The following is a 14,778-nucleotide window of genomic DNA, read 5'->3' on the forward strand; positions in this document are numbered from 1 at the left end:
TTATCGCTCACAACCTTGATTTTGGGAATATCAGCCTGGAGAAGGGAACAGCTCCTGCTCCAGCGCTGCCCCGTCCATCTGGGGCACCTGGGGCTGCCTGGTGTCCCCTGTGCCCCCTTGGCCCTGCCCTGCTCTGCCCTCGGGAGAGCCACAAAGCAGGAGCGGCGCTCAGGGAGAAACGTCAGGGATGGTTTGGTCTATGAGGAGGGATTGGAGCTGACAGATCAGCTCAGGAAACGGGAACACTGGGAATGGGAATGGGAATGGGAATGGGAGTGGGAACAGGAACAGGAGTGGGAAAGGGAATGGGAATGGGAATGGTAACAGGAGTGGGAATGGCAACACTGGGAATGGGAATGGGAACTGCTCCACTCCCCCAGCCTGTCCCTGTGGGAGGAAGGTCCCTCTTGCACAAGCTGAGGTGCCTGGGGCTGGGCTGCACACGAGGAGCAGGCACAGAACCCCCTCTGTGCCACGTCACTGTGCCCACAAGGGGGATGCCAGGGCTCCCTGTGCTGCCCAGGAGGGCACGGGCACCCCTGGGGGCTGTGTGCCCTGGGCACCGGCTCTGAGCAAGCCAGAGCAGCCACCCCCAGCAATGCCAGCTGCTCTGGGGACACCGTGAGCCAGTGTGGGGACAGACGGTGACCGTGCAGCCAGCCCAGTTGACCCAGTGCAAGGAGGAGCTGCAGCTCTGGGTGCCCAGTGCAGCTCTGCGTCCCCAATGCAGCACTGCATCCCCTGGCAGCCCCTGCCCATGCCAGGGTGAGGGTCCCAGGGCTCCCAGGTGCTGTGACAGGGACTGTGCATCCCTGGCAGCCCTGGCATGGACCTGGCACTTTGTGAGCCCTCCCCACCCCCAGCCCTGCTGGTGAAACCTGAACACATCACCTGGATTTTCCTGCCAGGCCTGAAGGGCGGCTGTGAACAGCCCAGGAGCCGTGCCCAGTGCCAGGGCTGCTGCTGGCAGTGCCCAGTGCCAGGGCTGCTGCTGGCAGTGCCCAGAGCATGCTGCATCACTGTGGGGGCTCCTGTGCCACCACCCCATTTCCCCACAGCTCCAGACCCCTCTGCAATGGGAACATGCAGGACACGGCCACCACAGCCCCCTGCACCCTTCTAGGCTGTGCCCAGCACCTCTGGCACCCCTTGCCCAGCTCCTCCCTGGTGCCACAGGGCTGCCACAGGCCCAGAGGGACAGCAGGACACACGGACACGTGGCACTGGGCCTTTCGTGGCAGAGCAAGGTGACAGAGAGGGGACACGCTTGTCCTCAGGCTGTTTATTGGCATCTCCCTCGGCTCAGGGTGCCCTGGCCCTGCCAGGCTGGGGCTGGCTCACCCATAGGCACTGCAGGGGCTGGGCTGGGCTGTGCAGACACCCCCAAAACAGCCACAGACCCCCCCTGGGCATCAACACCCCCCAACGCCCTCAGAGCCTGCACAAAACCCCGTTAAAAAGCCCCAAAGCACCCGAAACGCCACGGGGAGGCTCCAGCGGCCCCATCCGAGTCCTCCCCAGGGCCCCGAGGTGCAGAATTGGGGGATGAGCACCACGTGCACCCCTCTGGGGCTGTCCTGGGGTTCCAGTCCGGGCTCCTCCTGCTCTGGCGGCTGTGCTGGGCCGGGCACCAGGGAGGGCACCAATGAATGGTCCCCTGGCACCAATGAAACATCCCCTGGCATCCTTCTGGGGGGGGGGTTCAAGTCCATCCAGAGGTTTAAGACCAGCAGAGCTCCTCTGTCTCTGTGTCCCTGCTTGTCCCCACGTCCTGGGGGAGCCCCGGTTGGAGGGGCTGGGGTGTTTGGCACGGCAGGAGCCCCTTCCCCAGCCCCAGCACCCACTGGGGCCCAGCAGCAGCTCCAGGGGTGCCAGGGGTGATGTGGGTGCACCAAGGACGATGTGGGTGCACCAAGAACGATGTGGGTGCCCCCCAAGCCCCCTGCCCCACCTCCACAGAGGAGTCTGTGACCCACAAGCTTTGGCCAAGGAGGGGCCCTGGGTTCGCTCCCCAGCCCCAGGGACGGTGCTTGGCTTCAGCAGAAACCCCTGGAGCTGCTCCCCTTCCTCCTCCTCTTCTTCCTTTTCTCTTAATTCTTGGGGCTTTTCTTTGAGTTCTTTTTTTTTCTTCTTTTTTCCTAATTTTTTCCCCCGCCTCTCCCGTTTTGTTCCTCATTTTTTTTTTTTTCTTCTTTTTCTGTCGAAGCATCAAACGAAGGAGGAGAAGCCCGCGATGGGGGCCCTGGAGCCGGGGGCCAGGCTGCTGGGCGGGCGGTACAGGGTGCCGGGCTGGCTGCTGGGGGCCGTGCCGGGGGTCTGGGGCGTGGGAGTCCTGCTGCCCTTGGGGCGGAACAGGCTGCCCTGCTGCGTGGAGGTGCTGTTGGACAGCGGCGTGTGCTCGGGCTCGCCCGAGTCGCTCTCGGTGTAGCTGTAAGCCTGGGCACGGGAGATGCCCTTCTGCTGCCGCCGCCAGGAGTTGTAGTAGGTGGGGTCGCTGATGTAGTGGTTGACGAAGGAATGCGCCTTCTGGTGCGCGGGGTCCACCTCGTACTCGCTGTCGCTGCCCTGGAAAAGAGCGCGGGGAAGGTGGTCAGGGGTGGCAGACACCTTTTCACTAAAAATCCTTCTTTAGGATTTTTCCTTCTCTCGAGTGGGCTGGCTGTCTCTGCCCTGAAATGTGCAGGATGCCTCACGCTTTCCAAGAACGAGTCTGGACTCTTCGCTTTTTCCATCTTCAGGTTGTTTATTATTTCTTATCTACAAAATTTTTCTTTCTTTTTGCCACAGGCACTCTGATCACCCCCGAGGTGGTGTCATCCTTTTATACTACAAACTACGTACATCATATTTACTCTTAATTCCCAATATCCGTCACCTATGTTAGACAGTTCTACTCTAAACCAATCCCAAAGTGCCAACATCACTGCAGAAAATGGAGAACAAGAGGAAGAAAGGACTAGACAAGCCCTGATTCCTCCATCTTGTCCCCATACCAAAAACCCTAAAATCTACATTTTCATCCTGGGAACACCTTGTTTTTACACCATTCGAACCTGTGTGGCTTCCACATCCCCATGTGTCCTACAGTGACAGGGGACAGCTCCCAACAGCCCCAAAATTCAATGGGGTCGGGCTCTGCTCCCTGAAATGAGAGGGAACGGCTCCAATATAAAGAAAATGCATTTAAGCTGCAGGAAAAAGAGCAGGATCAGCCTGTGCCCTGTCATGGGGGCACAAAGTGCTGGCACTGCCAAGTTCTGAACCCTCTCTGTCCTCCCTGTCCCAATCCTGCCCCTCTGCCACACCCTGAGTGTCACAGGGGCTGCAGGGGCACCCCCTCAGCTCAGCCCAAGGGCTCCAATTCCTTACATCCTAACTTCTTAAACCTTAAAGAGAAGAAATCCTAATTTCTTAAACCTTGAAAAGAAGAAATCCTAATTTCTTAAACTTTAGATCCTTGGGAATCCTGATTTCCAAGATCTCTTAGAAAAGATGGCTTTACTTGGCCATCCCAACTGAGTGAACCGAGCTGTGCCAGGGGATCTCAGGAGGAATTTCCACATGGAAAGGGTGGCCTGGCATTGGCAGGGGCTGCCCAGGGGGGTTTGGAGTGCCCATGGAAGGGCTGGAGGGGGCACTCAGAGCTCTGGGCTGGGGACAAGGTGGGGAATGGGGCACAGTGTGGACTCGGTGATCTCAGAGGTCTTTCCCAGCCTGAATAATTCTGTGATTTCCAGCGCTTTCCTGGTGCTTTCCCAGTGCTCTTTAGGGAATGCTGGCCAGCACATCCCGAAAGTATTTACATCCCGAAAGCATTTAAAGGCTGGGACGGCTGCAGCATCGAGCACATCCCCAAAGCATTTGCATCCCGAAAGGATTTAAAGGCTGGGACTGCTGCAGCATCGCTGGGGGGTTTCTGCCTCTTGCGAAAACAAAACAAAACCTCACACAAAAGGTTCCTGAGCGCTGCCGAGGCCGCGCTGCCCCCGGGGCTGGCGGGGACGCTGTTTTTGGCCTCTGCCGGTAATTGGATTCAGCTTCTCCGGCGGCGCACAAAGAGCCCATTGAGGGCGGTGGGAACTGCCCCGCGCCAGCGCCAGCTCCCGCAGCTCTTCACAGCTCCTCAAAAGCCACTCGAGCCCCGCTCGGGCCGCAGAGAGAGGAGCCGGCATCTGCCAAGGAACAGCCGGTGCGGGCAGGGACGGGGGGGCAGCCTGGGCACGGTCCCTGCCGCTCAGGGACAGCCTGGGCACGGTCCCTCCTGCCCGGGGACAGCCTGGGCACGGTCCCTCCTGCCCGGGGACAGCCCTGGGGACACACAGGACCCTTCCCCGGGTGTCAGCCCCTCGGGGTCCATCCTGGGGGTGACAGTCCCGTGGCACCACAGCTGACAAAGGTGGCATTTTGTGGAGTTGGCAGAGCCGCGGGCGTTGCCACCAGCGACCGGGCAGCGGGACAGCCCCCGGTGACCTGCCGTGCCCTGTGGCCTGTCCCCAGCAGCGTCACATCCCCAGCAGAGGGGCCGGGGGCTGTGCCAGGTTCTCCCGAGCCGCGGGGATGCTGCAGCGTGCAGAGCTGGAAGGGCAGCTCCCAAACCGGGCAGAGGAAGGGGCTGGTGCTCAGGGAGGGCCCCCAGCACCCTCCCCATCATCCCCCCGGGTCCCTGTCCCCGTGTGCGGCCCCGGGGCTCACCTGGGAGTCGGAGACCTCGGAGGGTTTCTCGGTCAGGCTGCTGCTCTCGGCGGGGATCAGGTCGTTGTACTTGGTCACGTCCTCGTCCGAGTAGTGCAGGCTGCCGGGGCTGGGCCGGGGCGGGGACCTGGGGGACACACAGAGGGGTGTCAGCGTTTGTCACCTCCACTCGGGGCTGGGCCACTTGGGGACAACCCCGCGGATCCATAGGGATCACCCTCAGCTGTGCCAACCTCTCCCAAAAACCCCAATGGACTTTCAGGGGGGGCATGGAGCAGATCAGGGGATCCAAGCCCTCTCCTCGCCATGACAGAGCAGGGATGACCAAAGATGCATCGGGGAGGGGGCTCGGGGGGGTCCCTACCGGGTGTAGATGCCGTTTTTCCTGCAGAAGGAGTTCTTGACCGAGAGGCGGCGGTTGTTGAGCTCCAGGGCGGGGAAGCTGCCCTCGTCCAGGCTCACCATCTCGCCGTGGCTCAGGGCGGCCGCCTTGGAGCTGTTCCCTGCGGGATGGGATGATCAGCCTCCCCCAGGCCCTCTCAGCCTCCTCCAGGCCCTGGGCAGGCAGCACAGCACGGCCCGGGGGGCTGGGGACGGCACTGGGGATGGGGATGGCACTGGGGATGGAGATGGTCCCTGGGGATGGAGATGGCACCAGGGATGGGGATGGCACTGGGGATGGAGATGGCACTGGGGATGGGGATGGCACTGGGGATGGGGATGGCACCAGGGATGGGGATTGTCCCTGGGGATGGAGATGGCACTGGGGATGGGGATTGTCCCTGGGGATGGAGATGGCACCAGGGATGGGGATGGCACTGGGGATGGAGATGGCACTGGGGATGGGGATGGCACTGGGGATGGGGATGGCACCAGGGATGGGGATTGTCCCTGGGGATGGAGATGGCACTGGGGATGGGGATTGTCCCTGGGGATGGAGATGGCACTGGGGATGGGGATGGCACTGGGGATGGGGATGGCACCAGGGATGGGGATGGCACTGGGGATGGGGATGGCACCGGGGCTGGGGATTGTCCCTGGGGATGGGGATGGCACCAGGGATGGGGATGGCACCGGGGATGGAAATGGCACCGAGGATGGGGATGGCACCGGGGATGGGGATGGTCCCTGGGGATGGAGATGGCACCGGGGCTGGGGATGGCACTGGGGATGGGGATGGAGATGGCACCAGGGATGGGGATGGCACCGAGGATGGGGATTGTCCCTGGGGATGGCACCAGGGATGGGGATGGCCCAAGGTTGGGGTTGTGCTGGCTCCAGAGTCACCCAGGGCTCTCCTGGGGACAGCCAGGAGGTGCCAGCCCTGCCCTGCCCCAGTGCCCCCAGCTCCCCACTCTGGGCTGTTTGCTTAACGAGGAGCTCTGGATTTTCCCCACAATTTGAGCCCTTGACAGAGCTAAGAAAACAGAGCTGTGTTTGGCTAATCCCAGTGACCTCGGCGAGCCCCCGGGCTGCTCTGCCTGCACAGCTGTCTGTGGGACAAACCCTTCATTTCATATCAGGCTCTCAGCGCTCTCTGGGACACCACAGCCCCGTTATGGGGTGGCTCTGGGGCTCTGCAGGAGCTACTCCCAAGGTGGGGTCTCCACACAGACCCCAAAGGCAGGGAGAGACCCCAAGAGGTTCCCACAGGAGCAGGAGGGTCCTGTCACCCCCCAGCACGCCCCCTCACTCACCTGAGTCCGACTTCTTGGAGTATTTCTTGCTCTGGCCGCGGATGATGAGCACGAAGACGAGGAGGAGGATGAAGATGAGCCCCACCAGGGCAATGACCACCAGGAACCACCACTCCTCATAGAACGGGTTGGTTTTCTGGGCTGGGGCACAGCAGGGAGGGTCAGAGGGGGACAGGGACATGGGGACAGCCCTCTGCAGAGCACAGGGTCACCTGGGGAGGCCTGGATCTCCAAAAAGGGATGGGGATTTGGAAAGGGGGTGCTGACGGTGGGACTGGGGCTCTGTAGGAGCCAGGGGTGGGTTCACGAGAGCAGAGCAACAGCAGGACCCTCCCTCTGGCCCAGGGGGGCCCTGGAACCCACCTGACACGGAGGGGGAAGGGGTGCTGGGGGTCCCGTAGCCGTAGTCATTGACGGCAATGACTCGGAAGTCGTAGCTGACCCCCTGCTTGAGGATGTCCATGCTGAAGGTGTAGGAGGTCACCTCCTTGGGGATGTCTTTGATGAGGATGTCCCAGAGCCCCTCGTCTGGAAGAGAAAACGGGGCTGGGGTTTTAGGGCTGGGATTTTGGGGCTGGGATTTTGGGGCTGGGATTTTGGGGCAGGCTCTGCAGGACACCCAGGGCCAGGGGTGCTGTCCCTCCATCCACCAGCCCTGCAGGTGCTGCCCTTGCTATCAGCCCCACTCAGCAGCGTTTTCCTCACAGACACTGCGTCCTAACACCCAACCCAGGTCAGCACTCCCTGCCTCAGTTTCCCCTCTCCTGATTGTCGCCATTGTATTTTCTGGAAAAATCCCTTTGCCAGGACTTCTCTCCTGGGAAGCTGAGAAGCCTCAGAGAAAAAGGAAAACAACATTATCTCATTTGCTTCTTTCTCCTGTGTTTGCTTCTTTGGAATGTGGTTTGGAGATTGTTTATCCAACAGGTGGCTGTTTGATTGGTTTCATGTGAATTGTTGTGACTTACTGGCCAATCACGGTCAGGCTGTGTCAGGACTTCTTGAGAGTCACGAGATTTCCTTATCATCCTTTGTAGCCTTCTGTTTGTATCCTTTCTCTATTCTTTAGTATAGATTTAATACAGCATTCTTTAATGTAATATAGATCATAAAATAATAAATCAGCCTTCTAAGAACATGGAGTCAGATTCATCAATTCCTCCTTTGTCCTGGGGACCCAGCACACAGCACACCTGAGCAAACACCACCCATCCCCACCTGAGATGCAGTGGTACCTGAGGGCCGGGCCTCGATGACGTATCTGGTGATGGGACCCTGGCCTGGGTCCCCGCTGGACCAGTGGATGGTGATGGCCGAGCCATAGCGGGAGATGAAGGGTTCTCCAGGGGGGCCAGGGGCACCTGGGGAGCAGAGCACAGCTGGAGGCAGGGCCACAAACTGGCCCAGAGCCCGCTCCATCTCCTCACCCTGCGTGTCCCCAGCTGTCCCCCGTACCTTCCCCGGGCCCCGTGGTGATGTTGGCCTCGACGTCCGGCCCGTAGGCGAAGGTTTTGGCGCGGATTCGGAAGCGGTAGGTGACGCCCTCAGCCAGGTCCTTGACCTTCATCCACAGCGGGCTGCTCCCCTTCACATCCACGGTCACAATCTTGCTGACACCTGCAGGGACAGAGGCTGAGCCGGGTCCCCCCCAGCCCTGCCCGCTGCCCCCGGCCCTGCCCTCACCATCCACGGGCGTGCAGGGCTCGTAGACCAGCCTGTAGCCCTCGAGGATGCCGTTGGGCAGCAGTGGTGGCTCCCAGGACACGTTCACTGAGGTGGTGGTCAGCTCGCTGAAGCGGATGGAGCCGGGAGCGCTGGGGGCTGCCAGGGGACAGGGGGACAGGGCCAGCTCAGCGCTCCACGGGACACCCCCAGCACCAGCCAGCCCCTGTCCCTGCCGCCACCCTAATGCTGGAGGGTTCCACAGGGCAATGAGTCTCCTTGTGTCTTCCCAAAACCTTCATCATCCTCAAGCTTAAACATTCATCTGCATGCAACCCCACCCCACAAACCCACCGGATGCTCTGCTCGGGATTGCAGCATGAATCCTGGAGCAGGACCCATGGAGACACGTCCCCAGGGAGCCCAGGGGCAGGAGGGCACAGGGGAGCCGTGCCGCGGGCCCCACCTGCCTGCTGTGTCCGTGCCCTCACGGGCACGCTGCGGGGCCCGTCGCCCGCGGCGTTGAAGGCGGCCACGCTGACCCAGTAGGAGGTGTAGCCCGTCAGGTTCTTCAGCTTCACGCCGGTCTCGGGCAGGAAAAGGGTCTTGACCTTCGTGCTCTGGTTCTGCCGCTGCTCCTCCCAGAAGTGGATCTGCGGGATAAGAGTGGGGAGCTGGATGAGGGACGGGGCTGACACAGCTCGGCTTCCCTGAGCCCCAAAACATCCCTGACTGGGCTCCTGAGCCCCTGTCCCAGCCTGGTGGCTCCAAATGTGCCCAAAGGAATGGAACAGCCCCTCCTCCAGGCAGTGCTGGGCATCAGGCACGGCTGGCATTGCCAGGGTGTGCTGAGGTCGCCTTCCAGCCGTGCCTGATTCCCGCGGGATGGGGACAAGCAGGAGGAATCACAATGGATGGGGACCGGGAGGTGTCTGGAGCATGGGCTGGGTACCACGGCTGCATCCTAATGAATCTCAGCTGCACCTGGGCTGCATCCTGACACATCCCGGTGCATCCCAATACATCCCTGTGCATCCCGACACATCCCTGTGCATCCCAACTGCACCTGGGCTGCATCCCAACACATCCCTGTGCATCCCAACACATCCTGGCTTTATCCCAACACATCCTGACACATCCCTGCTCTATCCCGATGCATCCCTGTGCATCCCGACATATCCCGGCTCTATCCCGGTGCATCCCAACACATTCTAGCTGTATCCCGACACATCCTGGCTCTCTCCCGACACATTCCGGTCGCATTCCAGGGCCGACGGCGCCATCTGCTGCTCCTCCGCCGCTCGGTACCGGGATGGGCCCCCCGGCATCCTCCCAGAGCCCCTTCCCCAAAACCACTCACAGCATCCGCACCCTGCGCCCCCCAGGGGCTCAGCCCAGAGCCCCCCGGGCGGGTGGCAGCCCCCAGGGCACCGGAGGTACCTTGTAGCCCTGGATGTCGCCGTTCTGGCTCTCCACGGGTGGTGGCTCCCAGGTGACATCCAGCTGCGTGGCCGTCACCGCCTGCACGGCCACGCTCCGGGGCGCTGCGGTGGGCACTGTGCCGAGGAGGGGCCGCGGTCACTGCGCTGATTGGGGTCCCAGCACAGCCGAGCCCCTTCCTGCAGCCCCCAGCCCTGCCAGGACTCACCTGCTTCCCCCACGAACACCTCCTGGGGGGGGCTGGGGGGCCCCTCGCCCACGGCGTTGTAGACGCTCATCCGGATCTCGTAGCGCCGGTGCTTGCTCAGGTCTGGGGGACAAAGGGTGAGAGGGACCCTCCCCGGGATGGGGCAGCCCCCGGGGGACCTGGCAGAGCCCCCCTGGTTGGGCAGAAAGGGAGCAGCTGGGGCAGAGGGGTTCCAGCTGGCCCTGCAGTGCAGGGACACACGGGAGTGGCACTGGGAGACACATAGAGGGAGGTGGGGGACACAGAGAAGTGGCACTGGGGGACACAGAGGTGGCACTGGGGGACACACAGAGGTGGCACTGGGGGACACACAGAGGTGGCACTGGGGACACACAGAGGTGGCACGGGGGGACACACAGAGGTGGCACTGGAGGACACACAGGGGTGGCACTGGGGGACACAGAGGTGGCGCGGGGGGACACACAGGGGTGGCACTGGGGGACACACAGGTGTGGCACTGGGGACATACAAGGGTGGCACTGGGGGACACACAGGGGTGGCACGGGGGGACACACAGAGGTGGCACGGCGGAACACACAGAGGTGGCACGGGGGGACACACAGGGGTGGTCACTTACTGTCCAGCTCGTACTGGGTGAGGGACACCTCGCTGAGGTTGTGCACGGCATAGACAGCTGGGCAGGAGAACAGGAGGGATTAGTGCAGGGCAGGGGGGGCTCCTGCCTCTGAGCCCCCATCCCACCATGGGCCAGGGGTCCCCAGAAATGGCCCTGGCACCTCCAGGTGCCAACGGGGCTGTGACAGCGCTGAGGAGCATTTCCATCCTCCAGCCCCATCCTCTGAGTGCCACCAGCCGGGTTTGGGCATTGGGGTCCCCACAGAGGACAGGGCCAGGTCCTGCCTTGGGCTCTGCCCTTGTCAGTCGTGTCCCTGCTGCCACCAGAGGGGATGTGACCCTGTTGCCTGCAGGGGCTGGGGACACCCAGCAGGATGTCACCCAGCAAGATGTCACCCAGGCTGTGTCAGGTGCAGACACCCCTGTGAGGTTCAGATTTGTGGGCACAGCAGCACAGAGCCAGTGACAGCACAAAAGGACATTTGGGGACCACAGCCCTGGTGGCACAAGGGAGCTGGTGACAGCTCCAGGGGCACAGCCTGACCCTGGTACCAGGAGATGCTGTGGGTGCTGCACTGCTCAGATCACAGCTGCCACCCCAGGCCAGCCCAGCCCCTGTCCTAGGGTCACTGTGGTCACTCACGGGTGGCACTGGGGTGGCCGAGGCCACGCAGGGCGAAGCCCCTCAGGCTGTCGTGCAGCAGCTCCCGGTAGCGCAGCCGGAACCCCAGCAGGATCCCGTTGATCTTGTCCTCAGCCGGAGGCTGCAGGGCGGGCAGGGAAGGCAGTCAGGGGCTGCTCTGGCCCGGGGCTCCCTGGCACCCTGGTGCCACCTCGGTGCCACTCCCTGGGCAGGGCAGAGGGGACGGTACCTGCCAGCGGATGAGCACCGACGTGGTGGTGTGGGGCGTGATGGAGAGGATGGTGGGCGCCTCCTCGGGGGCTGTGGGGGAGAAGAGCGTGGTGAGGCTCAGGAGACGCCCAGGACAAAGGAGGATTTGTTCCCTCGGGCACGGAGCCGCTGTCCCTGCCCCGGGAGGTGCTGACCCGCCTGCAGGGTGGTCAGGGACTCCGACTCCTCGCTGTACTCGCTGTCCCCGATGTCGTTGGTGGCCTTCACACGGAACTTGTAGGAGGTGAAGGGTTTCAGCCTGCAGGGAGCAGAGCAGGATGGGGACGGGACAGCCAGGGGGTCACCCCCGAGCCACCTCCCTCCCACCGCCCATCGCTCCCCAGCGCTTCTCACGCCATGGGGAAACTGAGGCACGGGGAAAGCATTCCCCAGCCGCTCACCTGTCCACCACGAAGGCGGTGGCGTTGTGGCTGACGGCGGCGGAGTGCAGAGCCCACTGTCCGTCGGGCAGCTCGCGGCTCTGCACGGTGTAGTAGCGCACGGGGGACAGCCCGTCGCTGCCCGGCTCCCAGGACAGCAGCACGCTGCGCGCCCGCACCTCCTCCTGCTGCGCCAGCGGCTTCCCGGGGGGCTGCGGCCGGGCTGGGGGAGGCGAGGGGCTGCGAGCGCTGCGGGGGCACCGCCAGCTGCCCCCCGCCCCGGCCCGGAGCCCCGTCCTTACCTCGCTTCTCGGTGGTGACCACCAGCGCCTCGGCCGGCTCGCCCCAGCCCTTGCGGCTCTGCGCGGTGACACGGAACAGGTAGGTGGCCTCGGGCTGCAGGCCGGTGGCCGTGAACTGCCGGGCGCCGGCGTCCAGCACCTCCACGGCGGCCGCGGGCAGCGCCGAGGAGTTCAGGCGGTGGCTGACCTGGTAGGCTGCGGGGAGGGAGCGCGGTGGGGGCGCTGGGGAGGGGACACCAGCCTGGAGCCACCCCCTCCATCCCAACCTGCTCACACCCAGCCCGGGACCAGCATCCGAGCGGGGAATTTCATCCCTGAGGGCTCCCAGGTGCCCAGGGAGCTGCTCTCTGACAACCCGTACTCCCATAGGACTCTGCATCCCTCTGCAGAGCATCCCTGAGGGCTCCCAGATGCTCAGGGAGCTGCTCTCTGACAATCCCTGCTCCCCACAGGACTCTGCATCCTTCTGCAGAGCATCCCAGTGTGGCTCACTGTCGCAGATATCTTTTTATGAAAAATCCTTTCCTTAAGATTTTTTCCTCCTGAGAAGCTGAGAGGCCTCAGGAACAAAATGTAAACAGTGATTATCTGCTGCTGTGGAATGCAACAAGTGCATCTGTGATTGGTGTCATGTGGTTGTTTGTAATTAATGGCCAATCACAGTGAGCTGGCTCGGACAGAGAGTCTGGGACAGCTGCCTTTGTTATCATTCTTTTCTATTCTTAGCCAGCCTTCTGATGAGAACCTTTTCTTCTATTCTTTTAGTATAGTTTTAATGTAATATATATAATAAAATAATAAATCCAGCCTCCTGAAATACAGAGTCAGATCCTCATCTCTTCCCTCATTTGAAAACCCCTGTGACCACGGTCACAGCCCACCCCAGGCGCTCCCCACCTACCCAGGATGACGCCGTTGGGGGCTGCTGGTGGCTGCCAGACGAGCCTCACCAAGGTGGTCCTCACCTCAGGAAAGAGGAGCCCCACGGGGGGCCCAGGCACTGCAGGGGACAGATTGGAGTCACTGGGGAGTGGGGAAAAGATCCCAACCCTTGGGAGCCCTGGGTGCGCTGGGCAGGGCGAGTGGGATCGCCCCAGAGAACAGGGATGGGATGGGATCAATCAGCGAGATAGGATGGAATCAATCACAGAGGGATGGGATGGGATGGGATGGGATGGGATGGGATGGGATGGGATGGGATGGGATGGGATGGGATGGGATGGGATGGGATGGGATGGGATGGGATCAATCAGCCAGGGATAGGAAGGGATTAATCACCCAGAGGTTGGGATCAATCATCCAGGGATAGGATGGGATCAATCACCCAGCCCACCCAGGCGCTGTCACCCACCATCATCCAACGTCCTCTCGAGGACAGGAGGCCGGCTGGGGACACCGTCGCCCATCCTGGTGAAGGCCAGCACCCGGATCTCGTACAGGGTGTACTTGGCCAGCCCGGTGAGCTGGGCACTGTGGGAGGCATTGCCCTCTGCCAGCCAGAACTGGGCACGGGCCTCTGAGCCCTTCTCCTTGTACAGCACCTGCAACACAGCCCATGTGACACGGCCCGTGTGACACGGCCAGTGTGACACGGCCAGGCCACCAGCTCCTTGGGGGTGGCACATTTAAGAACCCCACACCTGCAGGGTGATTCCCCCAGGGAAAGCTGTGCTGCCCACGGGCAGGAGCTCACCTTGTAGCCCAGGATGAGCCCGTTGCAGTCAGCCTCAGGAATGTCACTCCATCGGACCAGCAGGCTGCTGGAGGAGGTGGCCACTGCTGAGACATTGCTGGGGCCAGAGGAGGGCACTGGAGGGGGCAGCAGAGAGGGTCAGTGGCCACATTGGCCGAGCCCAGGTGGGCTCAGTACTTGTCCACATTGACCAAGGTGGGTGCCCAGTGCCCAGGTGGGCAGCAGTACCTGGCCACATTGGCCGAGGTGGGTGCCCAGGTGGGCTCAGTACCTGACTCCCGCGTGCGCCCCAGCACCGGGGGGCTCCAGGGCCCTGGCCCGATGGCGTTGAAGGCCTGGACCTGCACACGGTACTCGGTCCACTCCTGCAGGTCCTCGATGGTGAATTCCCTCTCGACACGGTCACGGATCAGCTGCAGCGCCGGCTGCCCCCGCCCGTCCGCCCGCGCGTACCGGATCCTGTAGCCCACCGAGTCGGGGCTCCCGTTGTACTCTTGCTCCAGGAGGGGCTGCCAGGGACAGACACTGTCACTGCTGATGTCCCACAGCCCCCCAGCTCCATCCCCCTTCAGACCCCCGGACCCCCCTCACCATCCAGCGCAGCCACAGGCTGGTCTCGCTGGCCGTCCTCAGGGTGACATTGGCAGGGGCCATGTCCGGGGGGGCCTGCAGGGTCTGGATCCTCCTGGAGGGCAGGCTGGGCGGGCTGGTGCCCACGATGTTCACCTGCCGCATGCGGAAACTGAGGGACGAGAGGAGAGGGGGTCACGGTGTGGGCTGAGAGGGCTCCAGTCCCCTGGGGAGGACAACGGGGTCATAGTGAGGGACCCAGGGATGGCACCGTGGCACCAGCCTGGCACTCACCTGTAGTAGGTGTAGGGCTTCAGGTTGGGCACCTCCATGGAGCGCATGTCGGGCTCATTGGCCAGCTGGTGCACGAGCCCCCACTCGCCGGCCTCCCCGTTCTGGCCCACCTGTGGGGTGGCAGTGGGGTGAGTGGGGTGAGCTGCCCCCATACGCCCCCTGAGCCCCTTCCCGAGCCCCCCTGCTGTACCTGTGCCTCCACCTGCCAGCGGGAGATGGAGGTTTTGCCATCGTAACCCGGGCGGAACTGGATGGTGACAGAGCGGGGGCCGATGTTGGAGATGCCCAGGTTGGTGGGGGCACCGGGGAGCTCTGTGGGGACAGGGCAGGGTG

The 14,778-nt window shown here is 62.7% G+C and overlaps 1 protein-coding gene across 2 annotated transcripts in view; it reads right to left on the reverse strand.

The window, feature by feature from the left end:
* Window positions 1-1,267: 1,267 nt before the first annotated feature.
* The window catches only part of SDK2 (sidekick cell adhesion molecule 2), a 49,999-nt gene continuing 36,488 nt past the window's right edge, over window positions 1,268-14,778 (reverse strand). For both annotated transcript variants that reach the window (XM_074555331.1, XM_074555332.1), the window contains 24 exons: window positions 14,636-14,757; window positions 14,446-14,555; window positions 14,173-14,323; window positions 13,853-14,090; window positions 13,582-13,697; window positions 13,240-13,429; window positions 12,790-12,888; window positions 11,889-12,083; window positions 11,608-11,809; window positions 11,362-11,465; window positions 11,187-11,257; window positions 10,958-11,078; window positions 10,316-10,372; window positions 9,700-9,801; window positions 9,492-9,607; window positions 8,518-8,704; window positions 8,073-8,210; window positions 7,845-8,006; window positions 7,625-7,750; window positions 6,753-6,917; window positions 6,390-6,530; window positions 5,057-5,195; window positions 4,693-4,819; window positions 1,268-2,565 (listed from right to left, as the gene is read on the reverse strand). In XM_074555331.1, coding sequence (XP_074411432.1) covers window positions 2,209-2,565; window positions 4,693-4,819; window positions 5,057-5,195; window positions 6,390-6,530; window positions 6,753-6,917; window positions 7,625-7,750; window positions 7,845-8,006; window positions 8,073-8,210; window positions 8,518-8,704; window positions 9,492-9,607; window positions 9,700-9,801; window positions 10,316-10,372; window positions 10,958-11,078; window positions 11,187-11,257; window positions 11,362-11,465; window positions 11,608-11,809; window positions 11,889-12,083; window positions 12,790-12,888; window positions 13,240-13,429; window positions 13,582-13,697; window positions 13,853-14,090; window positions 14,173-14,323; window positions 14,446-14,555; window positions 14,636-14,757 — 3,536 coding nt within the window. In that variant the 3' untranslated portion in view covers window positions 1,268-2,208. The remainder of the gene's footprint in view (window positions 2,566-4,692; window positions 4,820-5,056; window positions 5,196-6,389; window positions 6,531-6,752; window positions 6,918-7,624; window positions 7,751-7,844; window positions 8,007-8,072; window positions 8,211-8,517; window positions 8,705-9,491; window positions 9,608-9,699; window positions 9,802-10,315; window positions 10,373-10,957; window positions 11,079-11,186; window positions 11,258-11,361; window positions 11,466-11,607; window positions 11,810-11,888; window positions 12,084-12,789; window positions 12,889-13,239; window positions 13,430-13,581; window positions 13,698-13,852; window positions 14,091-14,172; window positions 14,324-14,445; window positions 14,556-14,635; window positions 14,758-14,778) is intronic.

Source organism: Zonotrichia albicollis, chromosome 19, assembly GCF_047830755.1.
Source record: "Zonotrichia albicollis isolate bZonAlb1 chromosome 19, bZonAlb1.hap1, whole genome shotgun sequence".
Taxonomy (NCBI): domain Eukaryota; kingdom Metazoa; phylum Chordata; class Aves; order Passeriformes; family Passerellidae; genus Zonotrichia; species Zonotrichia albicollis.